This window comes from Neophocaena asiaeorientalis, unplaced genomic scaffold (genome assembly GCF_003031525.2).
Source record: "Neophocaena asiaeorientalis asiaeorientalis breed wild unplaced genomic scaffold, Neophocaena_asiaeorientalis_V1.1 scaffold418, whole genome shotgun sequence".
Taxonomy (NCBI): Eukaryota; Metazoa; Chordata; class Mammalia; order Artiodactyla; family Phocoenidae; genus Neophocaena; species Neophocaena asiaeorientalis.
The window spans coordinates 5,732,005-5,757,936 of record NW_020175731.1 but is presented as its reverse complement, the minus strand read 5'-3'; the positions used below and the strand labels follow the sequence as shown (position 1 = coordinate 5,757,936).

The 25,932-nt window shown below is 39.0% G+C and overlaps 1 protein-coding gene and 1 pseudogene across 1 annotated transcript; both read right to left on the bottom strand.

Annotated features, from left to right (window-relative positions):
• Positions 1-8,030, bottom strand: SYCP3 (synaptonemal complex protein 3). The gene is made up of 8 exons (XM_024732109.1): positions 5,362-8,030; positions 4,933-4,999; positions 4,732-4,766; positions 2,922-3,039; positions 1,986-2,085; positions 1,249-1,347; positions 184-288; positions 1-54 (listed from the first exon to the last, which is right to left on the bottom strand). Exons 1-8 carry the CDS (start codon positions 5,489-5,491, stop codon positions 1-3), a joined length of 708 nt encoding a protein of 235 aa, XP_024587877.1. The 5' UTR covers positions 5,492-8,030.
• A 1,169-nt stretch (positions 8,031-9,199) lies between these two features.
• LOC112391031 (ferritin light chain pseudogene) overlaps positions 9,200-25,932 on the bottom strand; it is a 27,443-nt pseudogene continuing 10,710 nt past the window's right edge.

The following is a 25,932-nucleotide window of genomic DNA, read 5'->3' as shown; positions in this document are numbered from 1 at the left end:
TCAGAATAACATGGACTGAAGAGACTTTCGAACATTTGCCATCTCTTGCTGCTGCTGTCAAATGAAAGGAGATATTAAACATTTGTTTAATTTTTAGATAAGTGTTATATATATTTCAGCAAATAAAATATTTCAATGCTTACAATAATCCTTATTTTTTCAATTTTAAATATAATAACTTACCGTTTCAATCATAATTTTTTTTTGCAACATAGCCATTTCTTTTCTAAGTTCATTTTGTGCACCAGTAAGTAGATAATCGTGATTCTTCTCCAAGTCCTCCATACTCTAAAACACAAAAGGCTAGTTCAGTTACAAACCACCACTTTTCATCTCAGGTTCAAAACTTATACAATTAATTTTCAAAAGCAGGAACTTTTTAATATTCAACAATGCACATTATTTATCTCAAATAAAAATATTCTAATACATGAAAACCAAAATATCCACTGAAGGAATAGAAAATGTCAGACATAAATCAAATATTATTAAAGGAGGTACAATAGTAGTGTACCTTCTCACTGGAAGAAACAAACAAAAATAACACAAAATTTTATAAAAGGAATAGAAGCAAAACTTCCTGTAGCTATATAGTAGAAAATGGGGACTTAATTCCAATTTAGTTGGCAAAAGAATAAGACTGAAAGGAAGGTTAGGAAAAGGGGTTAAAAGTGTTCTAGGGCAAGAGCATAAACAAAAGCATGAAAGTGCAAAGTGAGTGAGCTCAGAGAAAGCCGTTATGTGGAGGGGGTGGAAGTAATGGATGAATGTAGTAATTGGAGCATTAAAAAAAGAATCATATTTTTGGGGGGTGAATCTTGAATACCTAAGAATTTAGAATGAGAAGCTACTGACAGTTTTTCAGGAGGGAAAAGGTAATGTTGTAGAAAGAAAATATGGCAGACCCACGAAGGATGGGTTGGAAAACAGAAATCAGTTAAGAGTTTTCATAGTATAAGCAAAGAATAATGAGGTTCTGAACTAGGGCAGTAGCAGTGAATGTGAAGAATAAGAGAGATGGAGGAGTCAAATATAGTACTAAAGTTCCTACACCAAGTGGTAATACTTAGTGATAGCATTTAGTACTTAAATTAAATCGAAAACAATGCATTCAAAATGGAAAACTGTTAAGAATTTAAAATGTATAAGCAAAATGTTCTTCCCTTAAACTGAGAAAAAATTTATCTTCTACTTCCACAAATGAATTATATTTTATAAGAATGTATTATGTTACCAAATACAACAAACCTTTATGAACTGCTCATATAATTGTTTAATTGTTTTCAGTCTCTGGTTCTGAACAATTCTAGACTGTTGAAAAACTTTCTGTTGCTGTCGAAACATATTCTACAAATGTAAAAGAAAAAATTATGAAATAACAATTTGGGTAAAATTTAGCAAAAATTAATTCTACATTACACTTAAAAGGAATAGTTTTTAAATCAATATTTTTAAGATTTTAGCATTTACTATGACTGAGTTTAGATAATTTGTGTTCACCTCTTATATACAATAATATAATAACCCTACCGGTCATTGAGTAGGAAATCTCAACAGTACTCAAAACATATTTTAATTCTTGGTGCTTTCAATGTCAACACAGATGATCCTTACAATATTGCTGGTCTTTCAGTTTCTTGGCCTGTTTTCCACCAATGATTTTTGTTCTTCACCCTACTTTAGCCATCCACTTACATAAGCATACCCTAGATTTTGTCATTACCAAAAACTATAACCTCTGCATAGTATTAATAATAGCAAACTTGATATTAACAATATGTTACGGAGCAAAGACCAACAGCTTTTATGAGTATGGTATGTGCCTGTACTTCTGCATTCAGCAGAACCAAACTCATAGCCAGCAATGGGCAATGGAACCTGGCTAAGGTCCATGGATGTACTGCAAGGCCGGCCTCTCCCTTCCTACTTGACACTTGGTAATAGTAGATTAATTATAAAGCTATAAAGCTAAGCATAATACTAACAGTTAGTTTTTCTTCTTGTTCATCAGCTTTCTGCACATCTATATCCCACTGCTGGAACAAAGTCAGAAACTGCTGAGAATATTCTTGGTTAAGCTTCTGCCTGTAAAACATAATGAATATTGTCATATTTCACATCAATATGGAAAGACTTTCAAGACAAAACTGATTTGACTAATTATACTATAATAAAAAAGAAAATAATATCAGATTTTCAGATGTGAAGCCAAGAAGTAAAGTTATGATTTATGATGATTCAGAAGTATTTATTTTCCTAACCAACTAACAGAAAAACCCTCTCATGTACTTTAAGCTCTTGAAAACTAAGGGAGTTTTATTGTACATATACATTTTCCAGAAAAGTCCATTTTATCTCCAAGCAATTTATTTTTCATTTTCTCCTACTGAATATAGGTTGTGATATGATAAATAGATTCACTGAAGTTATTATATTTATCATATAAGATTTCCAAATAGAAATATTTCACTTAATTTTTCCTCATTTTGGTACCATGATTTTGTACAAAAGAATAGTTAATTCAGCTAAAATATACAAATTATTTATAATACATAAGGTTCATCTTTTTCTACACTGTTAAACAGTTAACTATCCTAAGACTAATGGTTTATATGACATTTACTTTTTATTCAGCTAGTGTATTTTTAGAATGAATATAAATTACCTTTATTGTTTAAAAAAACCCTCAAACATTATTTAAAAGGGGAAAAAGGACATCTTTATTGATTTCTAGGAAATATATCTCAAGTCTGTGAAGGAATGAAGTTATAGGACTAAAGGACTTAGGAGAAAATCAAGCCAAATATACTTTTTTACTAGAGATCCCAATAAGTAGAAGATGATAGTACTTCTCATTTTGCACCGATGAATACTAAGAAATGATGCAAATGTTGTGGCAGTGAAAAAAACAACATCCTTACCTTTGCTCTTGTTGGGTTTTCCAAACGTTTTCAATTTTCTGGTTACTGGTTTTGAGAGAAGCCTTGGTATACATTTCTAGTCTTTTTCTCTTGGCAAGAAGAGCCTTGTTAATATCAGCTATATTGAAAATAAATACTCATTAAATTTAATGTGGAAGAAAGTTACTTTGTTCCCACGTATTCAAATAAACATGGATAAAGCTGGTTCAAGAGTTTTGAAAAGATCTTTAAAAATACACAAAATATCAAAAAGCAAGATTATTTCCTTGCTTTTTTTCTGAGAAAACTTTTAGTTATTGGTATCCCAATTCTGATTTTCCTAACTAGAGATAATTTTTTAATTTAGAGGTGATTAAAAAGAGCTAATAATTGAAAGAAAGGGTCTGAAAGACAGACTTTAATTTCTTCATAAGAAAACACTAATAAAGGCTAAATTTAGAACTCATTATATGAAACACAAAACTATTTTAAAAGAGTCTAAAAAGAATAAAAAGTTAAAGAAAATACTTTTTTAAAATATAGTCAGTTGATACTTTAAAAAATATTTTTACTAAAAGAGACAAAGACCAACCAAGCATAGGAAAATCTTATTTTAAGTAAATATCTAAATAAATTCATTCAAGAATCCTTTTAGGGCTTCCCTGGTGGCGCAGTGGTTGGGAGTCCGCCTGCCAGTGCGGGGGACACGGGTTCGAGCCCTGGTCTGGGGGGATCCCACATGCCGTGGAGCACCTGGGCCAGTGCACCACAACTCCTGAGCCTGCTCTCTGGAGCCCGCGAGCCACAGCTGCTAAGCCCATGCGCCTGGAGCCCGTGCTCCGCGGCGGGAGAGGCCACCGCAATGAGAAGCCCGCGTGCTGCAAGGAGGACCCAACACAGCCAAAAAGAAAAGAAAAAGAAAAAAGAACCCTTTTAAATACATTTTTATGGGACATTTTACCAATAATATAAGTACTGCGTTTCATAAACTTTTTAATACTTCAGGTAATCCTTTGCTAGGCACGTGCATATGGATCTACCATCAATAGTTACTTTTCAGTAATCATGATGAGGTGACCTACACTATTACATAAATGTTTTGTATTTCCAATATCCATCTATAATAATAAATTTATAAGACAGATTATAAAACAAGCATTTTGTTACTACCAAATAGGGCAAAGCTTTCAAAAAAGACTTGATTATATGAATAACACTAGAGGAGCCAAATATTGACTCTTTTGTAAGAATACTATCCCCTAACACAGTTAATGTAACTGATATTTGACATACAATTTAAAGTTTATGAACTTTTTATCTGATCTCTTGCTTACTAGCAAGGTGGTCTTTAATTCTCAACTACATAGTTTAATAATGTAAAAATAAAGTTATTTTAAAGGCTTTAATTTACACTGCCCTTCCTAAAGAACACAGGAATGCCATAGAAAATAACTAAATTGAGAAAATGAAAAACTGACATATACAGATATGTGCGTGTGTTTGTATCACTTAGTCCGTGAAAGTCCAAACAGAGGGATAGACACTTTTCCCATCCATTTTTGCTCTAAAATTTCATAGTCCATTAAACTCACACACCTATAAAGTAACAGGACCATTCTTAGCTCACTATCGTTAACACCATCTCTTTTCACGTCAACAACTGGAAATAGTAAGGAAATCTATGAAGCCGAACCACATATACTTCTGCAAAATCTTACATATGAGAACAAAGCATTAAATAACAGTCTTATATTCCACTGATTATTACTTACTATTATACAAATTATATGGTTTAAAACAATTTTGAATACAAATATCTCCTAAAACATACCTCCAAATCTTTCCAGCATATTCTGTACTTCACCCCTGTGAAAAAAAATACATCAAAAAACTTTTAATTAAGGATCCATAAAATATCATTCTTGTTTTGGAAGAAATATCACCTGCCCAGTATTTTACATGCAATACTCATTGGACAACCAAATAGACTTTTCTTAAAGTCTAAGAGGTGAAAACTGTTTAAGCATATTACCCCACGTCTTCAACTTTTCCTGCAGAAGTCCTTTTCTTCCCATGTTTATCAAGTACTGGAGTCTTCCCTGAATTGACAATAAAAAAAGAAAAAGTTGAAATTAAGTATGCTATTTTGGTAATTTTTAAATGGAGTAATATCTTAATTTCGAGGTTTTTTGAGGCTTTGTGCCAAGACAAGTTTTTAAAACAGACATATAAATGCACTACTTTCTCTGCAGGTTAGATGGAATTAAATCAGGATCCAAGACCATTTTATGGGAACAATTTTGCAAGTCTTCCTGTGTTAATGTCATAATAATCTATGTACTGTTTATCAGACATCAGGCGAAAGATGCTATAGGAGCTTCACTAAGTCCAAATAAGAAACATGAAGTACATGAAAATAAATGCAGGACATGGTCACTGCCCAACATTAGCTACATGGTACCTTCGATGACATCCTCTGAACCAATCAGATGTTTTTTATCTGCTTTCTCAAAGTCACAGGCTCTTATAACCTGATCCTCCATGAATGTCCTCCCAGATTTCCCGGTATGTTTTCTTCCAGAGGGCACCATTTTTCGATGTTTTCTGATTAAAAAAAAAAAAAAAAAAAATCAAACCTGCTGAATCCAAAGACACCATTTAAATAAACTGGCAAATTTCAAAATGAGAGATATCAAATAAAGATGATTTTAGTTGAATACCACTTTAGGAGTCTCTTCATTTATTCTGTTGGACCAAAAGTTAACAGAAGAAGATAATGACTGCGCCGCCCCTGACGCCGGCGGTGGTTCGCCTCTGAGGACTGGGAGGGCGGCGGAATCCTAGCCCGGCCAGGTTCTGGCTAAATCGGGGCAAATCTAGATCCAGCTGATTTCAGTCACAATGTGAAAATCGTAATTACTGACAGGATGGATCACGAGCCCGCCCCAAAGAAGTTGCCAGCAACAGAAATACAACATAAAACGTTCTGCGTCCTGGGCCGCAGAAAATAACGTCCCGTAAGATTTCCACGACCCAGGCCTCGAGGACCAGTGAAGGGGAGACCTGGCTTCATCTAAATGGTTTCTGCGGGGTGTGGGCCCGCTGACGAGGGCCCACCCACCTCGCCTGCTGTCAACCTGTCCACCCGCCCAGCGTCGCGTCCAGTCCCGAGGCAGCGCAGCTAGCACCTTTCCACCCACTCACGGCCCTGCCCGCAGGGAGCTGTACTGCCTTCAAATTCCTGTCAGGGGCCCCAGGGAGACCCAGCGGGTAAGATTTACCTCACAGGTCAAGAATAACCCCTGGCTCACATTCCCGCGCGGGACAAACGCTCCCCTCCTCACACCTGGAAAACACCCCAATGGCCGACGACCACAGTTATACGCCTCAGTACAGGAGTCCCCGCCGCTCCCGCCTCGCCTGCCGCAACCCCTCAGTCTTCACCTCTTCACAGCCTCGAAGCTATTCCGAAGCAGGTCAGAATTCTCGCGGAAGAAAAGCCAGCCTCGCCTCGTCCGGGAGCGTCTCTGATTGGCTGGCAGGAGGGCACATGCGTGCAGCGACCCTGGGGGCTCCGCTCCCTCGGATGCCACGCCCAACGAGAGTGCTGACCCAGAGCACCTTGCGGGCGGCATCTATGGCTAGTACACCGGAAACGAGGCGCTTTCCAGTTTCTTTTTGTAATTTAAGTTTAAAATTTTCACAATATTTTAATAATAATGTTGCAAAAGAATATAAAGAACACACAACTTAATTTGTGAAGTACAGTTTTACCAGAGCCTATTGCATCTCCTCAGGGAGTCCTTTCCCTCCCATCCCCTCATTCTCTACTCAGAGATTTTTTTTAAAAATTATCTTGAATTTTGTGTTAATCATTGGATCCTCCCATTTTCTAAGTTTTGTTACCGCATGTATGTGCCCTGAAACAACTCTGCTTAGTTCTGTTTGTGTTTGGGTAGTATAGAAAGTTGTACCATATTCTATGTAGTATTCTGTCATTCGCTTTTTAAACTTAACATTATGTCACTAAGAGAATCTAGATTACATGTAGCCATAGTTCTTTCATTTTCAATGCTGCAAAATATCCCATTGTGCCTCTATTCCACCATTTATTCATTTATTTTCTTGTCTGTGGACATGTGGGTTATTTTCAGATTACAGCCTGTATAAACAATGATCCTATGAATAGTCTAATCTCCTGCATATATGCTAAAGTTTTTACAGAGTATCTGGGTGTGAAGTTTCTCAGTCATAGGCTAGATGATGTAAAAGCCAAATTGGTTTCAAATTTATACTCCCACCAACAGTGAGTTCCCATTGTTCAATGCACTCATCATCACTTGGTATAGTCAGATTTCTTAATTTTGCCATTCTAGTTGGGTGTAAAATGATATTTCTTTAGGGTCTGCTTTTGTATTTCTCCAATCACTCATAAGATTAAGCTCTTGTTATGTTTATTGGCCATTTGCATTTCCTTTTCCTTAAAATATCTATTTGGGTTTCTGGCTCATTTTTCAATTGGGTTGTAGCTCTTTATATATGGGAGTGGTGTTAATATTTATGACTGCTTTCTGTATCTTTTTAAATGAATTTATTTTTATCCTGAAGTCATAAAAATACAAAAGTTTTAAGGTTTTATTTTTAAGCCTTTGTTCATCTAGAATTTATTTTTGTGCCTGGTGACCGGTAGGGTCCAATTACTCCCCCCCCCCACCGCCCCTCACTGTGGAAACCAGTTTATTGAATAGTGCATGCTTTCCCTTTAACAGCTACGTCATCTGTCATGTTTCTGTATGTTCTTGAGTCTGCTTCCCTAGCCTGTTCCACTGGTCAGTTTGCCTATTCCTGTGCCAAAGTCAGTTTTCATCATTCCAGCTTTATTAAAGGTTTGGCATCTAAGAGGGCAAGTCACACCTTATTTTTTCTTCAGGAGTATCCTGTGTATTCTTGAACTTTTGCTTTTCTAGTGAATTTTAGAATCACTTTTCCAAGTTCCAGGAAAAAAAACAAAACAAAACAACCTACTGGATTTTAATTGGAATGGCAATAAATCTATACATCAATTTGGAGAGAACTAAGTCTTCCGATTCTTGAACGTAGCATATTTTCCATTTATTTAGAACTTCTTTAATATAATTCAATAAAGTTAATTTTTTTCTCTGTGTAGAGTTTGCACTTTTATTAGATTTATTTATAAGTAACTTATATTTTGTCTCTATTTTTTTCAAATTGTTATATAATTTTGTTCTAATTGATATATAAATATCCAATTGATTTCTGATATGGGTCTTATTTCTTTTTAAATCCACATTTTAAAAGTTTATTTATCTGCTTATACACAACATTGTTCCAGAAAGGGTTTAAGGTGGCTTAAAAGACTCCATAAAATACACCAAGGAATTAGTAATAGAAGAATCAGGAATGAGATGTATGCAAAATGCTTATATAATCCTACTCATTTACTCTGGGTGGACCACAAATTTGGCTCTAAGTTTTCAGCAGGCAGTCAGAAAAGGAAACTTAGTTACATCATTTACAGTGTTCATAAAGCAAAACCAAACCAGTTACCCAAGCGAAGCACTGTTATTCCTAATATTAAGACCAGAAAGAAATTTCTCTTGAGAGGCTTCATAAAGAGGTCAGTGTATGATGTAATTAATAATCAGTGTTCTCAGTAGCAACCTAATGGGAGACACAAAGATGAATTTCACAGGGCTCTTTCTTCAATACAGGCAGATGGCATCACATCAACTTGAAAATCAGGAAAAGCAATTTTATCATGAGTTTGGGGGTTGATGGGGGGAACACAATATGATATGGTCAAGGTACTCAGCTCTTTGCTCTGCTCAACAAAACCAAAGATACATTTTGGAACAACAGAGTTGAATCCAGTACCCAGAATGTCTCCGGAGAAGTCCTGAAACCCTTAAAATTCTATGCAACATTGTCTGAATAGGTGCTTTTAGTCTTCTTGCCAGAGAAAACAGTTTATCAGATACACTGCACTCAGCGTACCCAGGTGATACACATAAATTAGGAACCATTTCTTTAGAAAATCTAGAGAATTAGACTACAAATCATTCATGCTATTCAGATACTTATGTTTTCTTCTTATAGCCTAGCTTATTTTTCCTATGCAAAAAGAACTTTTTTATTTCCATGTGGTGCCACGGCTTGGGTGAAGGTTTCAGGGTGGTTAAAAAAGGTTGCCTCCTGGCTGGAGGAAGGGGCTCGGGCAGAGATCTCGAGGCGGGGGAAGGCAGGGGGGTCTCGCAGAGGCCGCCGGGCTCTGGAGGTTCCTAGTTGCGCTGACAGGAGAGCCTTTCGAAGAGATACTCGCCCAGTTCGGCCTGGGGGCCCGGCCAGACTGCGCAGGTCTGTCAGGTGCACGCCCATCTTCTTGAGGAGCTTCTTGATGAGCTCCTCCTGCAGGAAGTGGCTCTCTAGGAGCTCGCAGAGCTGGGCGCCTGCGCTCGCAGAACCCAGGGCCTGCAGATCCAAGAGCGCCCGGTCCAGGCTCCTCTCCAGGGCCGTGGCGGCCTCCGTGGCGCCCACGCTGGCGCCCCACTCCTCCGGGGACAGCGCTGGGCGCCCTTGCGCTTCTCCATAGACAGCTCCCGGAAGAAGCGGCCCACGCCCCACGCCTTCGAAGTAGAGGCTCAGAGAGAGGTAAGTGGACGAGGCCCGAGGTGCAGGTTGATCAGGCGGCTGACGGCGGCCTCCACCTCGGTGGAAGGACTCTGCTGGATGGGGGGTCACGGTGAGTCAGCAGTGAGGAGGACTTCCCCGTAAAGTGTGTTGTGAGGATGGACCCGGAAGCAGGGACCTGGGTCTTCTTCTCTCCAGCAACTTGCTAAACACTTTTATTACTTCCAATAATTTGTAGACTCTGGAATCTTATAATAATATCGTCTGTAAATAATGACATTCTCGTGTCTTTGTAGTTCGTAGGCTTTTTTTCATTTTCTGCCTGCACTGATTAGGATTTTTAGTACGAAGATGAATAAAAGCATGGATACTAGACATTTTTCCTAATTTTAAGGGCATGTTTCTAAAGTTTCTATTAACAGTGATGATATTGAAACCGTGGGTTAAATCCGTTTCACCTGCCGTCACTAATCAAGGTCGTTTTAAGATTTGCCTGACCTCCAAGCTGCACTTAGCCTAGACAATAAGGTGTTTGCCCGAGTTGTTTTCCAGGAGCTTGGAGTCAGCTGCTATAGTTTGAGCTGAGCTGGGTAAGTCTGGATAGGACCACCCACCCTTCAGCTGGGCATTCCAGAGTGTCTGCTTGGTGATCTTTTGACATCAAAGGGCTAAAAACTCTACCCTCAGAACATGCAGAGGCCTGGAGCCTAGTTAAACCTGCTCAGGATGTCAGTTACCACACCTTTTTCCAATCACCTTTCCCCACACTCCCCATACCTTGGACCGCCCTGCTTCTTTATTCTTTATCCCATAAATACCCTGAGCCCCTTGCCTTGGGAGGCAGAGCTCAGATTGGTTCTCCTGTCTCCTCGCTTGGCTGTCTTCTGAATAAATACCCTCTTTGCTGTAAACCTCGGCATCTCAGTGTTTCATCTTGCTGGGCGTCAGGCGAGACAAACCTGGTTCGGTAACATATACCATGTGTGTGATTTTGGTAGTTGCCCTTTTTGAAAGCTTAGCTTCTATTTTTAGTTTTCTAAGAGTTTTTTGTTTGCTTATTTGTTTTATTTTTTTTAATCATGAATATGTGTTGCATTTTATTAAATTCTTTTCTGTATCTATTGAAACGATCTTTTAAATTTGTTAATGTAGTGAAAAAAATGTATATCATCTCCTAATGTTAAACCAAATCTACATTCCTGTGACAAACTCAAGTTGATCACGATGTACTAACTTTTTAAGCACATTGCTGTGTTTGGGCTGTCCAGCTTTTTGTGTCCATTTTCATGACTGAGATTGGCTTGTAATTTTCCCTTAGCCTACTGTCCTTATCTGGTTTGTAATCAAGGCTATGCACACGGCTTGCTCCCTCTTCAAGTCTTTGCTCAAATGTCACTGTTCATCTCAATGAGGCCTTCTGTGCCTCCATTTTTGGATATTGTAATTGTAAACTCAGCACCTTTATTTCTCTTCTTTCCCTAGTCTCCTTCCCCAGCTACCTTTTTCCTACCACTTACTGCTTTCTGTTGTATGTAATTTGATCATTTACTTAACCCCAAATGTTTGAAATTCTTTTGTGAAACTATCTGAACCTAGTGACGTCATTGGAGTAGATCCTTGAAAGTTTTCTTTTTTATCTTTATTTTTTTAACATCTTTATTGGAGTATAATTGCTTTACAATGGTGTGTTAGTTTCTGCTTTATAACAAAGTCAATCAGCTATACATGTACATATATCCCCATATCTCCTCCCTCTTGCATCTCCCTCCCACCCTCCCTGTCCAACCCCTCTACGTGGTCACAAAGCACTGAGCTGATCTCCCTGTGCTATGTGGCTGCTTCCCACTAGCTATCTGTTTTACATTTGGTAGTGTATATATGTCCCTGCCACTCTCTCACTTCATCCCATTTTACCCTTTCCCCTCCCCTTGTCTTCAAGTCCATTCTCTATGTTTGTGTCTTTATTCCGGTCCTGCCCCTAGGTTCTTCAGAACCTTTTTTTTTTCAGATTCCATATATATGTGTTAGCATAACACAATAACTCAGTTTCGTTTCTTTTTATGGCTGAGTAATATTCTATTGTATATATGTACCACATCTTCTTTATCCATTCATCTGTTGATGGACATGTAGGTTGCTTCCATGTCCTGGCTATTGTAAATAGTGCTGCAGTGCATGACTCTTTTTGAATTATGGTTTTCTTAGGGTATATGCCCAGTAGTGGGATTGCTGGGTCGTATAGTAGTTCTTTTTATTTTATTTTTTTTGTGGTATGCGGGCCTCTTACTGTTGTGGTGTTGTGGCCTCTCCCATTGTGGAGCACAGGCTCTGGACGTGCAGGCCCAGCGGCCATGACTCACGGGCCCAGCCGCTCTGCGGCATGTGGGATCCTCCCGGACCGGGGCACGAACCCACATCCCCTGCATCGGCAGGCAGACTCTCAACCACTGCGCCACCAGGGAAGCCCGGTATAGTAGTTCTCTTGATAGTGTTCTTGATTTTTAACTTTCTTCTGAAGAAATTGGTCTTTTTAAGCATTTGTCTCTATTGGGGTCAACTATATAGTAAACTGTTTTTTCTAAGGAATTCTCTATTTCATTTAGTTTTATAAACTTACCTGCATAGAGATGTATACAGTAGTCTCCTTTGATTTTTTAAATTATTCTGCATTAATAGGTATTTCCCCTATGCCTGTCTCTTCTTTCCTTCCTTCCTTCGGAGTTAGATTGATTCTCCCCCTTCGCCCCCCAATTTCTAAGCATTTTGTGGACAGGGTTTCTAGTTCAAGAGCACCTTCTTCTGTCAGTATAATGAAGTGCAGTTTTTTTTTAAGCAGTAATGGAGTTGGGGTGAGGAGGATAAGTTGATGTGTCTTGTTTCACTTTTGTTTTTGCAGGATTTTTAATTTTTCCTCTCTTGTCTTTCTTTCTCATAGCTCCAAGAGGCACCACTTCTTTTTTTTCCTAATATTTATATTATTTATTTATATTTATGTGTTTATTTTGGTTGCTGCAGGTCTTAGTTGCAGCGTGAAGGATCTTCCTTGCAGCATGCAGGCTTCTTAGTTGCGTCATGAGGGCTTCTTAGTTGCAGCATGCAAACTCTTAGTTGCAGCATGCATGTGGGATCTAGTTCTCCAACCAGGGATCGAACCCCGGCCCCCTGCATTGGGAGCACGGAGCCTTACCCACTGGACCACCAGGAAAGTCCCAGGCGCCACCTCTTATCTGATCCTTCTCCAGAAGCAATGTTTCTTTAAGGCTGCCACCACTATTGGTCCTGCTTTCTTTCAAAACCCAACCAGTACTAGCAAGTCCCAGGCCTGTCTTCCTTGTTTTAATTCTTAGTAGTATTACATTTTGTCATTCTAGGAGTTATTTTATCTTTACTTCATCTAGGTCTTCTGCTCCCCAGCACTCTTTTGCATATAGTCTCTTAAGTTTCCCCTCCTACAGGCTCATACTGTTCCCACAGGCTGACAGCAAGAGCTCTGTTAGAATTTGTTGTCTATTTCTCTACTAGGAGAAGTTCATTGTATTCTCTGTCTCCTGATAACGTGGAAGGCGTGGGTTATGTGTGAAGCCTTACTTTTCTATTTCATTAATTTCTGCTCTTACCTTTATTACCTCCCTACTTTCTTTTATTGTTCTTTTTCTAACTTTTTATGTTAGACCATTAGGTTGTTCATTTCCGGCCTCTCTCCTTTTCCAAGATGCTCATTTAAGATGATAAATTTCCCTCTATGTATCATTTAGCTGAACCCCACAAGTTGTAATAGGCAATATTTTCATTCCCATCCAGTTCTAAGTATTTTTAAGTTTCCACTATAAGTTCTTCCTTGATCCATGAGTTGCTTAATATGTGTTTTTAGGCTTTCAAACAAATTTGGTTCTTAAAATTTATTGTTGGGCTATTCTAACTGGATACCCCTATAATCTGAATCATACCTATGATTTGAAGTGTGTTAACTAACACAAGGTCCATCTTAAAAAAAGATTTTATCCACGCTTGATAAGAATGGATATGCTCTAATTTGGAGGTGCTGGGTTCTAGATATATCCAAGATATATCAAACTTTTTAATTGTGTCATTCAAATATTTTATGTCTTTGCTGATATCTTTGTCTCCTTGGTCTAGGAATAATTGAGGAATGACTGGATATGTGTTAAAATATACTCTGATGGTGGATTTATAAAGTTTTTTAAAAATTTATTTATTTTTGGCTGCATTGGGTCTTCATTGCTGCATGCGGGCTTTTCTCTAGTTTTGGAGAGCAGGAGCTACTCTTGCTTGCAGTGCGCGGGCTTCTTATTGCGGCGGCTTACCTTAGTTGTGGAGCATGGGCTCTAGGCGCACAGGCTCAGTAGTTGTGGAGCATGGGCTCTAGGCACGCAGTCTCAGTAGTTGTGTCACACGGGCTTAGTTGCTCCACGGCATGTGGAATCTTCCCTGACCAAGGCTCGAACCCGTGTCCCCTGCACTGGCAGGTGGATTCTCAACCACTGCACCACCAGGGAAGTGCGGAGTTATAAATTTTTCCTTATAGTTCTATCAACTTCATTTTTGTATTTTGAACCTATTTAATTAGGTGAATACAAGTTTAGAATGCATACATCTGTCAGTTGAACCTTTTTCTAAAAAACATCTTTATTGGAGCTTAATTGCTTTACAATGTTGTGTTAGATTCTGCTGTATAACAAAGTGAATCAGCTATATGTATACATATATCCCCATATCCCTCCCTCTTGTGTCTCCCTCCCACCCTCCCTATCCCACCCTTCTAGGTGGTCACAAAGCACCCAGCTGATCTCCCTGTGCTATGCAGCTGCTTTCCACTAACTATCTGTTTCATATTTGGCAGTGTATATATGCCCATGCTACTCTCTCACTTCGTTCCAGCTTACCCTTCCCCCTCCCCGTGTCCTGAAATAGATTCTCTACGTCTGCATCTTTATTCCTGACCTACCCCTAGATTCATTAGAACCATTTTTTTTTAGATTCCATATATGTGTTAGCATACAGTATTTGTTTTCCTGTTTCTGACTTACTTCACTCTGTATGACAGACTCTAGGCCCATCCACCTCACTACAAATAGTTAAATTTTGTTTCTTTTTATGGCTGAGTAATATTCCACTGTATATATGTGCCACATCTTCTTTATCCATTCATCCGTCTATGGACATTTAGGTTTTTCCATGTCCTGGATAGTTGTGCTACAGTGAACATTGTGGTACCTGACTCTTTTTGAATTATGGTTTTCTCAGGCCATATGCCCAGCAGTGCGATTGCTGGGTCATATGGTAGTTCTATTTTTAGTTTTTTAAGGAACCTCCATACTGTTCTCCATAGTGGCTGTATCAGTTTACATTCCCACCAGCAGTGCCAGAGGGTTCCCTTTTCTCCACACCCTCTCGAGCATTTACTGTTTGTAGATTTTTTGATGATGGCCATTCTGACTGGTGGAGGTGATACCTCATTGTAGTTTTGCTTTGCATTTCTTTAATGATTAGTGATGTTGAGCATCCTTTCATGTGTTTGTTGGCCATCTGTATGTCTTCTTCCTCGTAGAATTAATTTGGGAGTGTTCCTCCCTCTGCTGTATTTTGGAAGAGTTTGAAAAGGATAGGTGTTAGCTCGTCTCTAAATGTTTGATAGAATTCTCCTGTGAAGCCATGTGGTGCTGGACTTTAGTTTGTTGGAAGATTTTTAATCACAGTTTCAATTTCAGTGCTTGTGATTGGTCTGTTTATATTTTCTATTTCTTCCTAGTTCAGTCTTTGGAAGGTTGTGCTTTTCTAGTATTTGTCCATTTCTTCCAGGTTGTCCATTTTATTGGCACATAATTGATTGTAGTAATCTCTCATGATCCTTTGTATTTCTGCAGTGTCAGTTGTTACTTCTTTTTCATTTCTAATTCTGTTGATTTGAGTCTTCTCCCTTTTTTTCTTGATGAGTCTGGGTAATGGCTTATCAATTTTGCTTATCTTCTCAAAGAAACAGCTTTTAGTTCTTTTGATCTTTGCTATTATTTCCTTCATTTCTTTTTCATCTATTTCTGATCTGATCTTTATTATTTCTTTCCTTCTGCTAACTTTGGGGTTTTTTGTTGTTCTTCTTCTTCTTTCTCTAATTGCTTTAGGTTTAATGTTAGGTTGTTTATTTGAGATTTTTCTTGTTTCCTGAGGTAGGATTGTATTGCTGTAAACATCCCTCTTAGAACTTCTTTTGCTGCATCCCATAGGTTTTGGGTCGTCGTGTTTTCATTGTAATTTGTTTCTAGGCATTTTTTGATTTCCTCTTTGATTTTTTCAGTGATCTCTTGGTTATTTAGTAGCATATTGTTTGGCCTCCCTGTGTTTGTATTTTTTACTGTTTTTTTCCTGTAATTGATAGCTAGTCTCATAGCATTGTGGTTGGAAAAGATGCTTGAGATGATTTCAGTTTTCTTAAATTTACCAAGGCTTGATTTGTGACCCAAGATATGAACTATCCTGGGGAATGTTCCATGAGCACTTGAGAGGAAGTGTATTCTGCTGTTTGGGGATGGAATGTCCTATAAATATCAATTAAATCTATCTGGTCTGTTCTGTCATTTAAAGCTTGTGTTTCCTTATTTATTTTCATTTTGGATGATCTGTCCATTGGTGAAAGTTGGGGGTTACAGTCCCCTGCTATGATTGTGTTACTGTCGATTTCCCCTTTTATGGCTGTTAGCATTTGCCTTATGTATTGAGGTGCTCCTATGTTGGGTGCGTATGTATTTCTAATTGTTATATCTTCTTCTTGGATTGATCCCTTGATCATTATGTAGTGTCCTTCCTTATCTCTTTTAGCATTCTTTATTTTAAAATCTATTTTATCTGGTATGAGTACTGCTACTCCAGTTTTCTTTTGATTTCCATTTGCATGGAATATCTTTTTCCATCCCCTCACTTGCAGTCTGTATGTGTCCCTAGGTCTGAAGTGGGTCTCTTGTAGACTGCATATATACGGGTCTTGTTTTTGTATCCATTCAGCCAGTCTGTGTCTTTTGGTTGGAGCATCTAATCCATTTACATTTAAGGTAATTATCAATATGTATGTCCCTTTACCATTTTCATAATTGTTTTGGGTTTGTTATTATAGGTCTTTTCCTTCTCTTGTGTTTCCTGCCTAGAAAAGTTCCTTTAGCATTTGTTGTAAAGCTGGTTTGGTGTTGCTGAACTCTCTTAACTTTTGTTTGTCTGTAAAGGTTTTAATTTCTCTGTCGAATCTGAATGAGATCCTTGCTGGGTAGAGTAATCTTGGTTATAGGTTTTTCCTTTCATCACTTTAAGTTTGTCCTGCCACTCCCTTCTGGCTTGCAGAGTTTCTGCTGAAAGATCAGCTGTTAACCTTATGAGGATTCCCTTGTATGTTATTTGTTGCCTTTCCCTTGATGCTTTTAATATTTTTTCTTCGTATTTAATTTTTGATAGTTTGATTAATATGTGTCTTGGCATGTTTCTCCTTGGGTTTATCCTGTATGGTACTCTCTACACTTCCTGAACTTCATTGACTATTTCCTTTCCCATTTTAGGGACGTTTTCAACTATAATATCTTCAAATATTTTCTTTGGCCCTTTCTTTTTTTCTTCTTCTTTTGGGACCCCTATGATTCGAATGTTTGTGCATTTAATGTTGTCCCAGAGGTCTCTGAGGCTGTCCTCAATTCTTTTCATTCTTTTTTCTTTATTCTGCTCTGCAGTAGTTATTTCCACTATTTTATCTTCCAGGTCACTTATCTGTTTTTCTGCCATAGTTATTCTGCTATTGGTTCCTTCTAGAGAATTTTAAATTTCATTTATTGTGTTGTTCATCATTGTTTCTTTGCTCTTTCGTTCTTCTAAGCCCTTGTTAAATGTTTCTTGTATTTTCTCCATTCTATTTCCAAGATTTTGGATCATCTTTACTATAATTACTCTGAATTCTTTTTCAGGTAGACTGCCTATTTCCTCTTCATTTCTTTGGTCTGGTGGTGTTTTTTTACCTTGCTCCTTTATTTGCTGCATATTTCTCTGTCTTCTCATTTTGCTTAACTTACTGTGTTTGGGGGTCTCCTTTTTGCAGGCTGCACGTTCGTAGTTCCCGTTGTTTTTGGTGTCTGCCCCCAGTGGGTGAGGTTGGTTCAGTGGCTTGTGTAGGTTCCCTGGTGGAGGGGACTGGTGCCTGTGTTCTGGTGGGTGGGACTGGGTCTTGTCCTTATGATGGGCAGGGCTGCATCCAGCAGTGTGTTTTGGGGTGTCTGTGAACTTAGTATGATTTTAGGCAGCCTCTCTGCTAGTGGGTGGAGTGGTGTTCCTGTCTTGTTAGTTGTTTGGCATGGGCGTCCAGCACTGGAGCTTGCTGGCCATTGGGTGGAGCTGGGTCTTAGTGTCGAGACAGCAATCTCTGGGTGAGCTCTTGATGATTGATATTACGTGGGGCTAGGAGGTCTCTGGTGGACCAATGTCCTGAACTCGGCTCTCCCACCTCAGAGGCTCAGGCCTGACACCCAGCTGGAGGACCAAGACTCTGTCAGCCACATGGCCAGGTATATGGGGAGTTTCTTGCCTTTTGGAAGACTGAGTTCTTCTGCCATCGTTCAGTAGGTGTTCTGTAGGAGTTGTTCCACACATAGATGTATTTTTGATGTATTTGTGGGGAGGAAGGTGATCTTTACATCTTACTCCTCCACCATCTTGAAGGTTCCCCTGCAATAGGAGACTCCACTGAAGACACCAACCTCTGCAAGAACTAGAGGTGTAGAGGCATTTTTTTCAGACGGTTTGCAGCTTGCTTCTTTTTTTCTTTTCCTTTGTGCTTTGTCTAGTTTCACATGTTCACAGGGTGCTTCATGTAGAGGCCTCGCACTGGCACTTCAGATCAGAGTGCCTAGTGAGAAATGGCTGCGCTGACACCTTAGCTGCATGGGCCGGTCCCTGTCAGTTGAACCTTTAATCATTATGTAGTGATCCTAATAATGCTTTTTGTATTAAAATTCTATTTTGTGTGATATTAATAAAACTTCTCTATGTTTTTTTTGTTTGGTTTCATATTTACCTAGGACATCTTTTCCCATCCATTTACTCTCAAACTTTCCATATCCTTTTATATTCATGTGTATCCCATAGTGCATATGTGGGGTTTTTTTATGATACAATATAATAGTGGTTTTGTTTTATGATACAATATAATAGTCTATCTTTTAACTGGTAAGTTCTGTCCATTAACAGTTACTGTGACTAACTCACACTTCTGAGCTTCTTCCTACCATGTAGTAATTTATTTTTTTTTCTTACCTTTTCTTTTTCTCTTGTGTGCTTTGTGTTGAATGGAGTGTTTTTGTTTCTGTTTTAATCTCACATTTTACCCACCTCTACTCATTCAGAAATTATATGTTCAACTTCTAACTCTTGTAGTTTACCATTCACACTTAAAATCTAAAATTACTCAATTTCATTTTCTTTATAGAATTTAAAAAATTTTATTTTTGGCTGCATTGGGTCTTCATTACCGCGTGCAGGCTTTCTCTAGTTGCGGTGAGTGGGGGCTACTCTTCTTTGTGGCACACGGTCTTCTCATTGTGGTGGCTTTTCTTGTTGCAGAGCCCGGGCTTCAGTAGTTGTGGCATGCGGGCTCAGTAGTTGTGGCTTGCAGGCTCTAGAGCACAGGCTGAGCAGTTGTGGCACACGGGCTTAGTTGCTCCATGGCATGTGGGATCTTCCCAGACCAGGGTTCGAACCTACGTCCCCTGCATTGACAGGCAGATTCTTAACCACTGTGCCACCAGGGAAGTCCTCAGTTTCATTTTGAACAGCTTAACTTTTGAACACTTTGATTCCAGTCACCCCTTCCCAGTCATCATATATATACGTTCCAATGTATACAAAATACACTATTGTTATCCATTATTTCTGGCTTTAATCCCTGAAGTTAGACATTATTATTATTGTAATAATATATACAGACAGTTGATAATTTACTTATATATTTGCCAATTTCTGCACTCAGAAAATACTCCTTTTTGGATCTTAGACCATCCTTCTGGCATCCTTTTCCTTCTTCCTGAAATAACACGCCTTAAAAGTTCTTTTGGTAGTAAACTCTATTTTCACTTATCAGAAATTGTCCTTATTTGCCTTTTATCTTAAAAGATCATTTTCTGATTTGATATTTTTTCTCAGCAGTTCAAATATACGCCTCCACTGATGCTGTTAGGAAGTCTGCTTATTGTTGTTTCATAGGCAGTTTATTAAATTGTAGTTCATTTTTATATGATCTGAATATTCTGTCTTGCTACTATGTTTTTTAGTGTACTGTTGCTTTATTACAATGAGTCTAGGTGTGTATTCTTTTTATTTGTCCCCTTTGGTTCTTCATGTATCTGTAGATTCAATTGTTTCATAGAAACAAATTTTATGGAAAATTCTTAGCTATTCTCTTCTTCATTCTATCTCAGACTCTAATTAAATTATATTAGATCTTATTACATCCACGATATCTATAAACTTCTATCAATTATCTGTTACTACATAGTAAACCACCCTAAAGCTTAGTGGCTAAAAGTAAACACCATTTTATTTGTTTGCAGTTTTATGGGTCATCACTTTGGGCTGATCTCACCTGTAACTCATGTGGCAGCAATCATCTGGCAGGTATATGGGGACTGGATGATCTAATATGTCTTTGCTTACATGTTTGGGGATATGCAGGCTATTGGCTACGGTGCTTCAGTTCTCCTCTAAGTGGGCTCTCCAAGAGGCTGGCTCAGGCCCATTCACATTAAGGTTTCAAGGTTCCAGCTGAAGCCAAAAGAGGGCAAGCCCAAAGTACAAACAGTTTTTAAGCCTCTGTATGTGATGTGTTCCATGTGCCAAAGCTATTCAAATAGCAAAGCCAGCTTTAAAGGGTGGAGAAGTAAATTCCAGTAAATTGGTGGAAGGAACAGCATAGTCACAGTGCAAAAGTCTGTGCATACAGGGACAGGAGTGATTATTGTGGCCATCTTTACAAATAAGCTATCACAAATCTCTTTCATGGGAATTTCCTGGTGGTCCAGTGGTTAGGACTCCGTGCTTTCACTGCTGAGAGTCCGGGTTCAGTCCCTGGTTGGAGAACTAAGACCCTACAAGCCGCACAGTGCAGCCAAAAAAAAAAAAAATACAAAGCCAAAACAAATCTCTTTCATATTTTGCACCTCCCTGTATCTCTGCTGAGATGTGTGTATTTATTTTTGGTTAGTCATTATGTGTAATGCAGCCAAATGCAGTTCTGAACAATATAGAGGTAATAACTGAAATTCATTATTTTACCTAGTTTGCATTAGCTAAAATGGACTCTTACTGGGAGAAATCCAAGCATATATAATGACTCAAAAATTTTATTACTTCTGTAACAGTGCTGGGCAAGTGAATAGGTCCTTGGGCCAGTTTTCATCCATGTGGTCAGTCAGGGACCCAAGCTGATAGAAACTGCCGTCTTCAACATGTGACTTCCAAGTTTGCCCTAGAGGTGGTCTCCGTACTCTATTCCCCTTCTAGCTGGCGGGGATGGAGGTTTTTATGGGCTAGGCTTGGAAGATGTAAGCAGTTGACACATCATTTCTGCTCACATTTTATTGGTTAGAACTTGGTTCTAACCAAGTCACCTGGTCACACCTACCAGTCAGGAAGACTGGCAAATGTTGCCAAGCTGAGGGCCCAGGAAGAGAAGAAGGAGGAGTTAGGTGAGTAGCTAGCAATCACTGCTTCCTACCAAGAAGAATTCCAAAAAGAATCTTAGAAGTTAAGTATAATATTACCCAAGGAGAAACTCATTCAAATGGTTTAAAATGTGACATGGGGGCTTCCCTGGTGGCGCAGTGGTCGAGGGTCCACCTGCCGATGCAGGGGACCACGGGTTCGTGCCCTGGTCCGGGAAGATCCCACATGCCGCGGAGCGGCTGGGCCGCTAAGCCATGGCCGCTGAGCCTGCGCGAAGCCTGTGCTCCGCAACGGGAGAGGCTGCAGCATTGAGAGGCCCGCGTACCGCAAAAAAAAAAAGACATGAAAATCTAGGACAAAATGAAATTGGGCTCTGACACTTATTAACTGTGAGAACTTGGTCAAATGACTTGAGTTCTCTAAGCCTCCACTTTCTTTACTAACATAATGGCCATAATAATAGTATTTATCTCAGAGTTTTTTCTTTTAGAAAAGTGAAGTAAATGCATAAAAACTCTTAGGTACTCAACAGCATATAGCCAAGAACTCAGTAGATATAAGCTATCGACATTGATAATATTATAATGGGTACTTGTTGAGTCACTGGTGTAGTATTTCCTGAATATCAAACATATGAATGTCTACCAACACCAGACATATTTAACATAAAAAATAAAAATGTTATATTAAAAATTAGAAGTAAAATTTTATCAACAAGTGTAGATTTTTAGATAGAAATATAACAGTTCTTTCAAATAGAAGAGTTACTTAGGTTATGTAGAAAGCATCTGAGTCTTTAAGGAAGTATTTCCAAAAGAAGATCTAAGGGGACTTCCCTGGCGGTCCAGTGGTTAAGACTTCACACTTCCACTGCAGGGGACACGAGTTCAATCCCTGGGCAGGGAACCGAGATCCGGCATGCTGTGCAGTGCAGCCAAAAAAACAAAAAAAGGATCTAAGAAGTTGACAGCTATTTAATCAAAAGGAAAATTTTTTGCATAGACTGGTTTAGAAGGACCCTATGGTAGTCACTGCTTTCACAATCTTTTTTTTTTTTTTAAACATCTTTATTGGGGTATAATTGCTTTACAATGGTGTGTTAGTTTCTGCTTTATAACAAAGTGAATCAGTTATACGTATACATATGTTCCCATATGTCTTCCCTCTTGCGTCTCCCTCCCTCCCACTCTCCCTATCCCACCCCTCCAGGCTGTCACAAAGCACCGAGCTAATATCCCTGTGCCTTGCGGCTGCTTCCCCCTAGCTATCTACCTTACTACATTTGTTAGTGTGTATATGTCCATGACTCTCTCTCGCCCTGTCAAAGCGCACCCTTCCCCCTCCCTGCTTTCACAATCTTAAGGCCAGTCTCATTCCTTATCCCATCCAATTCTGCCTATAATTGGCAAATTATACTGATTTTTATTAAGTTTAGTGAACTGACACTTTGCACATCAAAGAGAACAACTTCCTAGACATCCCTTTAACCAGGGAGCCCTTTCCCTCCAAGACCCTGTAGGAGAGCTTCGTGGAAGCTGCCAGTTCCCTCCCGCTGTGTCTCCTACTTGCTCGCCTCCCCACTATACCTTTATTTTTCCTTTTTCCTGTTACCCTGGATCTTCCCTTTTGTGTTCTTCTATCATTTTCTTTTGTAAACAAGATAACTTTCTCATGCTTTTGTTGCATCCCCTCTATTACTCCATTCACCAAAACAAAGGAGCCTCCTAAGAAGGTCTGAAAAGGACAAGATTATATGTAAGTATTGATATTTTTGCAATCATAGTTAAAAAGAAAGCTTAATTTGGAAAGTTAATCTTCTAGGCAGACGTCCCAAGCAGCCTTGATATGAACTTCTTGGTCACTCCTGTTCACTCACTGAGCACTATGGCATCTGCCACAATCTTCTCATGTTGACTGCTGCTGCCCTCGTCCTTTGGCCTCTCCGTTCCTTAAGATTCTTGTTTAAAGTGACCTGCCCCTGCACTCCATGCAATGTCCTCCAACTCCTGTGGCCATACCTGAAGCTGTTCCACCTTCAGAATTCCTCTTTCAGAAATCCTACCCTCAAACCAATTCCTCCTACCTTTCTAGCTCAGTCTCATCTGTTCCCACTATAACCATTTGCCAGGCTCATATGAACTTCCAGTCCTCTACCTTTTTATATACTTTTCCTCTCCCACTCTTGTTGTCTTAGACTCAGATTCCATCATTTCACTCAGTCTCTTGCAAATAACAACCTGTGCTTCCACTGCCTTTGTCTGGGAAAGCGTTACTCCTGCAAAAATCCAACTGTCTTTCTTATGCCTACCCCAGCTCTGGTGCCTCTGAAGAAAATTACCCAATGGGGCAAATGTGTAACATTTAAATTTATGAGTTCTGGCTTCATTTGGGCCCTCAACATTGCCCCAAATTCTCCCATTTCCCTCTAGCCAATTCATTCTCTCCAGTAAGCTTTTTCTATGCGATTCAATCTTTAACCCTACCGCCTCCCTTCATGCTTAGTATTTGTTCCTCTTCCTACTTTTTTCTGAGGAAATGTTGAGACTGAAACCCCCAAAACTCCTGCCATCCAACCTACAGCCTACCTGCATCTGTGTCCATCCTTTCTTCCTCTTAGACTAAGGAAGATGTCCCTCCTCCTGTGATCTAACATCTATGGCCTCTTGTCTTCCAAGATTCTTATATTATCCATTATTTCTCTCTTTCTCTGCTCAATCCTTCCCATTAACATTTACAAATACTCTCTCAGCTTAATTCCTGAGCCTTATTTCCAAACAAACTGCTACTGTCCTATCTCTTCCTCTTAGCAGCCAAAGTTCTAGAAAGAATTATCTAAGTTTATTGCCTCAATTTCTTCTCCTCCCATGTGTGCTTTAAGCTACTTTAAAACAACTTTGGCCCCTCCCACTAATTCAAAATGGTGATCGCTCTGAAGTGACCAGTTATCTCCGTGTTGCTGAATTGAATGGACGTCCTCTGGTCCTCACCTCACTTGACTCTCAGCAACAGTCAAAACTATCGCCCACTCTTTCTTCCCTCATTCTGTCTTCCTTGGGCTTCTTCCACAACATTCTCTTGTGCCTCTTATCATGGCAGCTTCTCAGTACTTTGCTAGCTCTTCCTCCTCTAATGGACCTTTAGATGCTGGAGTTCCCCAGGAATTGGTTTTACTCGTTTTTTTTTTTTTCTCGGTTTGCATTCTTTCTCTAAATGTTTTCATATATACATATGGCTTCAAATATCAGTTTTGGAAAGTGTGGTTCCTGGGCCAGCCTGTACCAGGATCACTTGCAGAGGGTGAAGTGGGGCATGTGGCGGAGTGGGAGAAAGGAGTGTTAAAATTCAGATTCCCTGGCCCAATCCAGGGCCTACCAAATTAACTGTGGGCGGAGACTGGGAATCTGCATTTTAAATTCGTTCTCCAGGTTATTCCCATACCAACTAAAGTATGGAACCACTCATTTGATTTGTCACATTAACGAGGACAGCTCAACATCTCCATCTGCTGACTTATTAAAATCATTGCCTTATTTTCTCAAATGTTAGGAAACAAAAATCAGAAAAACAGGAACAAAGTAAGGAACAAAAGAGATGAAAGAATTATCTGCCTCATGAATAATCAAGATTGGATTATGTCAGCTTTTGACTTTCCTAGCTCCAAATGGGAACTGTTCTATATTGGGGTTTCAATTTTTAATCCTTATCCAACTGAATAAAAATGTAAGAATTGGAATGACTTATTTCATCACACACAGTCTCTTAAAATGCAGCATTCTATTCTTTTGTTGTTATTTCTGAGATATACGTTTTAAAGTAATAACTAGAATTATGACTTATAACATTATGCCAGAACATATAAGATTTTTAGAAATTTCATGTAATGTCTGAAACATGTATATTAACATATTTCCATACAAATAACCCAAAGAAAGTTTGCTATTAGTTGTTTCTTGTTTGTTTGTTTGTTTGTTTATACTGCAGGTTCTAATTAGTCATCAGTTTTATACACATCAGTGTATACATGTCAATCCCAATCGCCTAATTCAGTACACCACCATCCCCACCCCACCGAAGTTTTCCCCACTTGGTGTCCATACGTTTTTTCTCTACATCTGTGTCTCAAATTCTGCCCTGCAAACCGGTTCATCTGTACCATTTTTCTAGGTTCCACATACATGCGTTAATATACGATATTTGTTTTTCTCTTTCTGACTTACTTCACTCTGTGTGACAGTCTCTAGGTCCATCCACATCTCTACAAATGACCCACTTTCGTTCCTTTTTATGGCTGAGTAATATTCCATTGTATATATGTACCACATCTTCTTTATCCATTCGTCTGTCGATGGGCATTTGGCTTGCTTCCATGACCTGGCTATTGTAAATAGTGCTGCAATGAACATTGGGATGCATGTGTCTTTTTGAATTATGGTTTTCTCTGGGTATATGCCCAGGAGTGGGATTGCTGGATCATATAGTAATTCTAGATTTAGTTTTTTAAGGAGCCTCCATACTGTTCTCCATACTGGCTGTATCAATTTACATTCCTACCAACAATGCAAGAGGGTTCCCTTTTCTCCACACCCTCTCCAGCATCTGTTGTTTGTAGATTTTCTGATGATGCCCATTCTGACTGGTGTGAGGTGATACCTCATTGTAGTGTTGATTTGCATTTCTCTAA

Excerpts from the sequence above, each read along its gene's own strand:
- SYCP3 (XM_024732109.1), bottom strand. The coding sequence starts at position 5,491 with ATGGTGCCCTCTGGAAGAAAACATACCGGGAAATCTGGGAGGACATTC. Across the intron at positions 5,000-5,361 it reads TTCAGAGGATGTCATCGAAG|GGAAGACTCCAGTACTTGAT; the intron begins GTACCATGTAGC and ends TTGTCAATTCAG. Across the intron at positions 4,767-4,932 it reads GGAAAAGTTGAAGACGTGGG|GGGTGAAGTACAGAATATGC; the intron begins GTAATATGCTTA and ends TTTTTTTCACAG.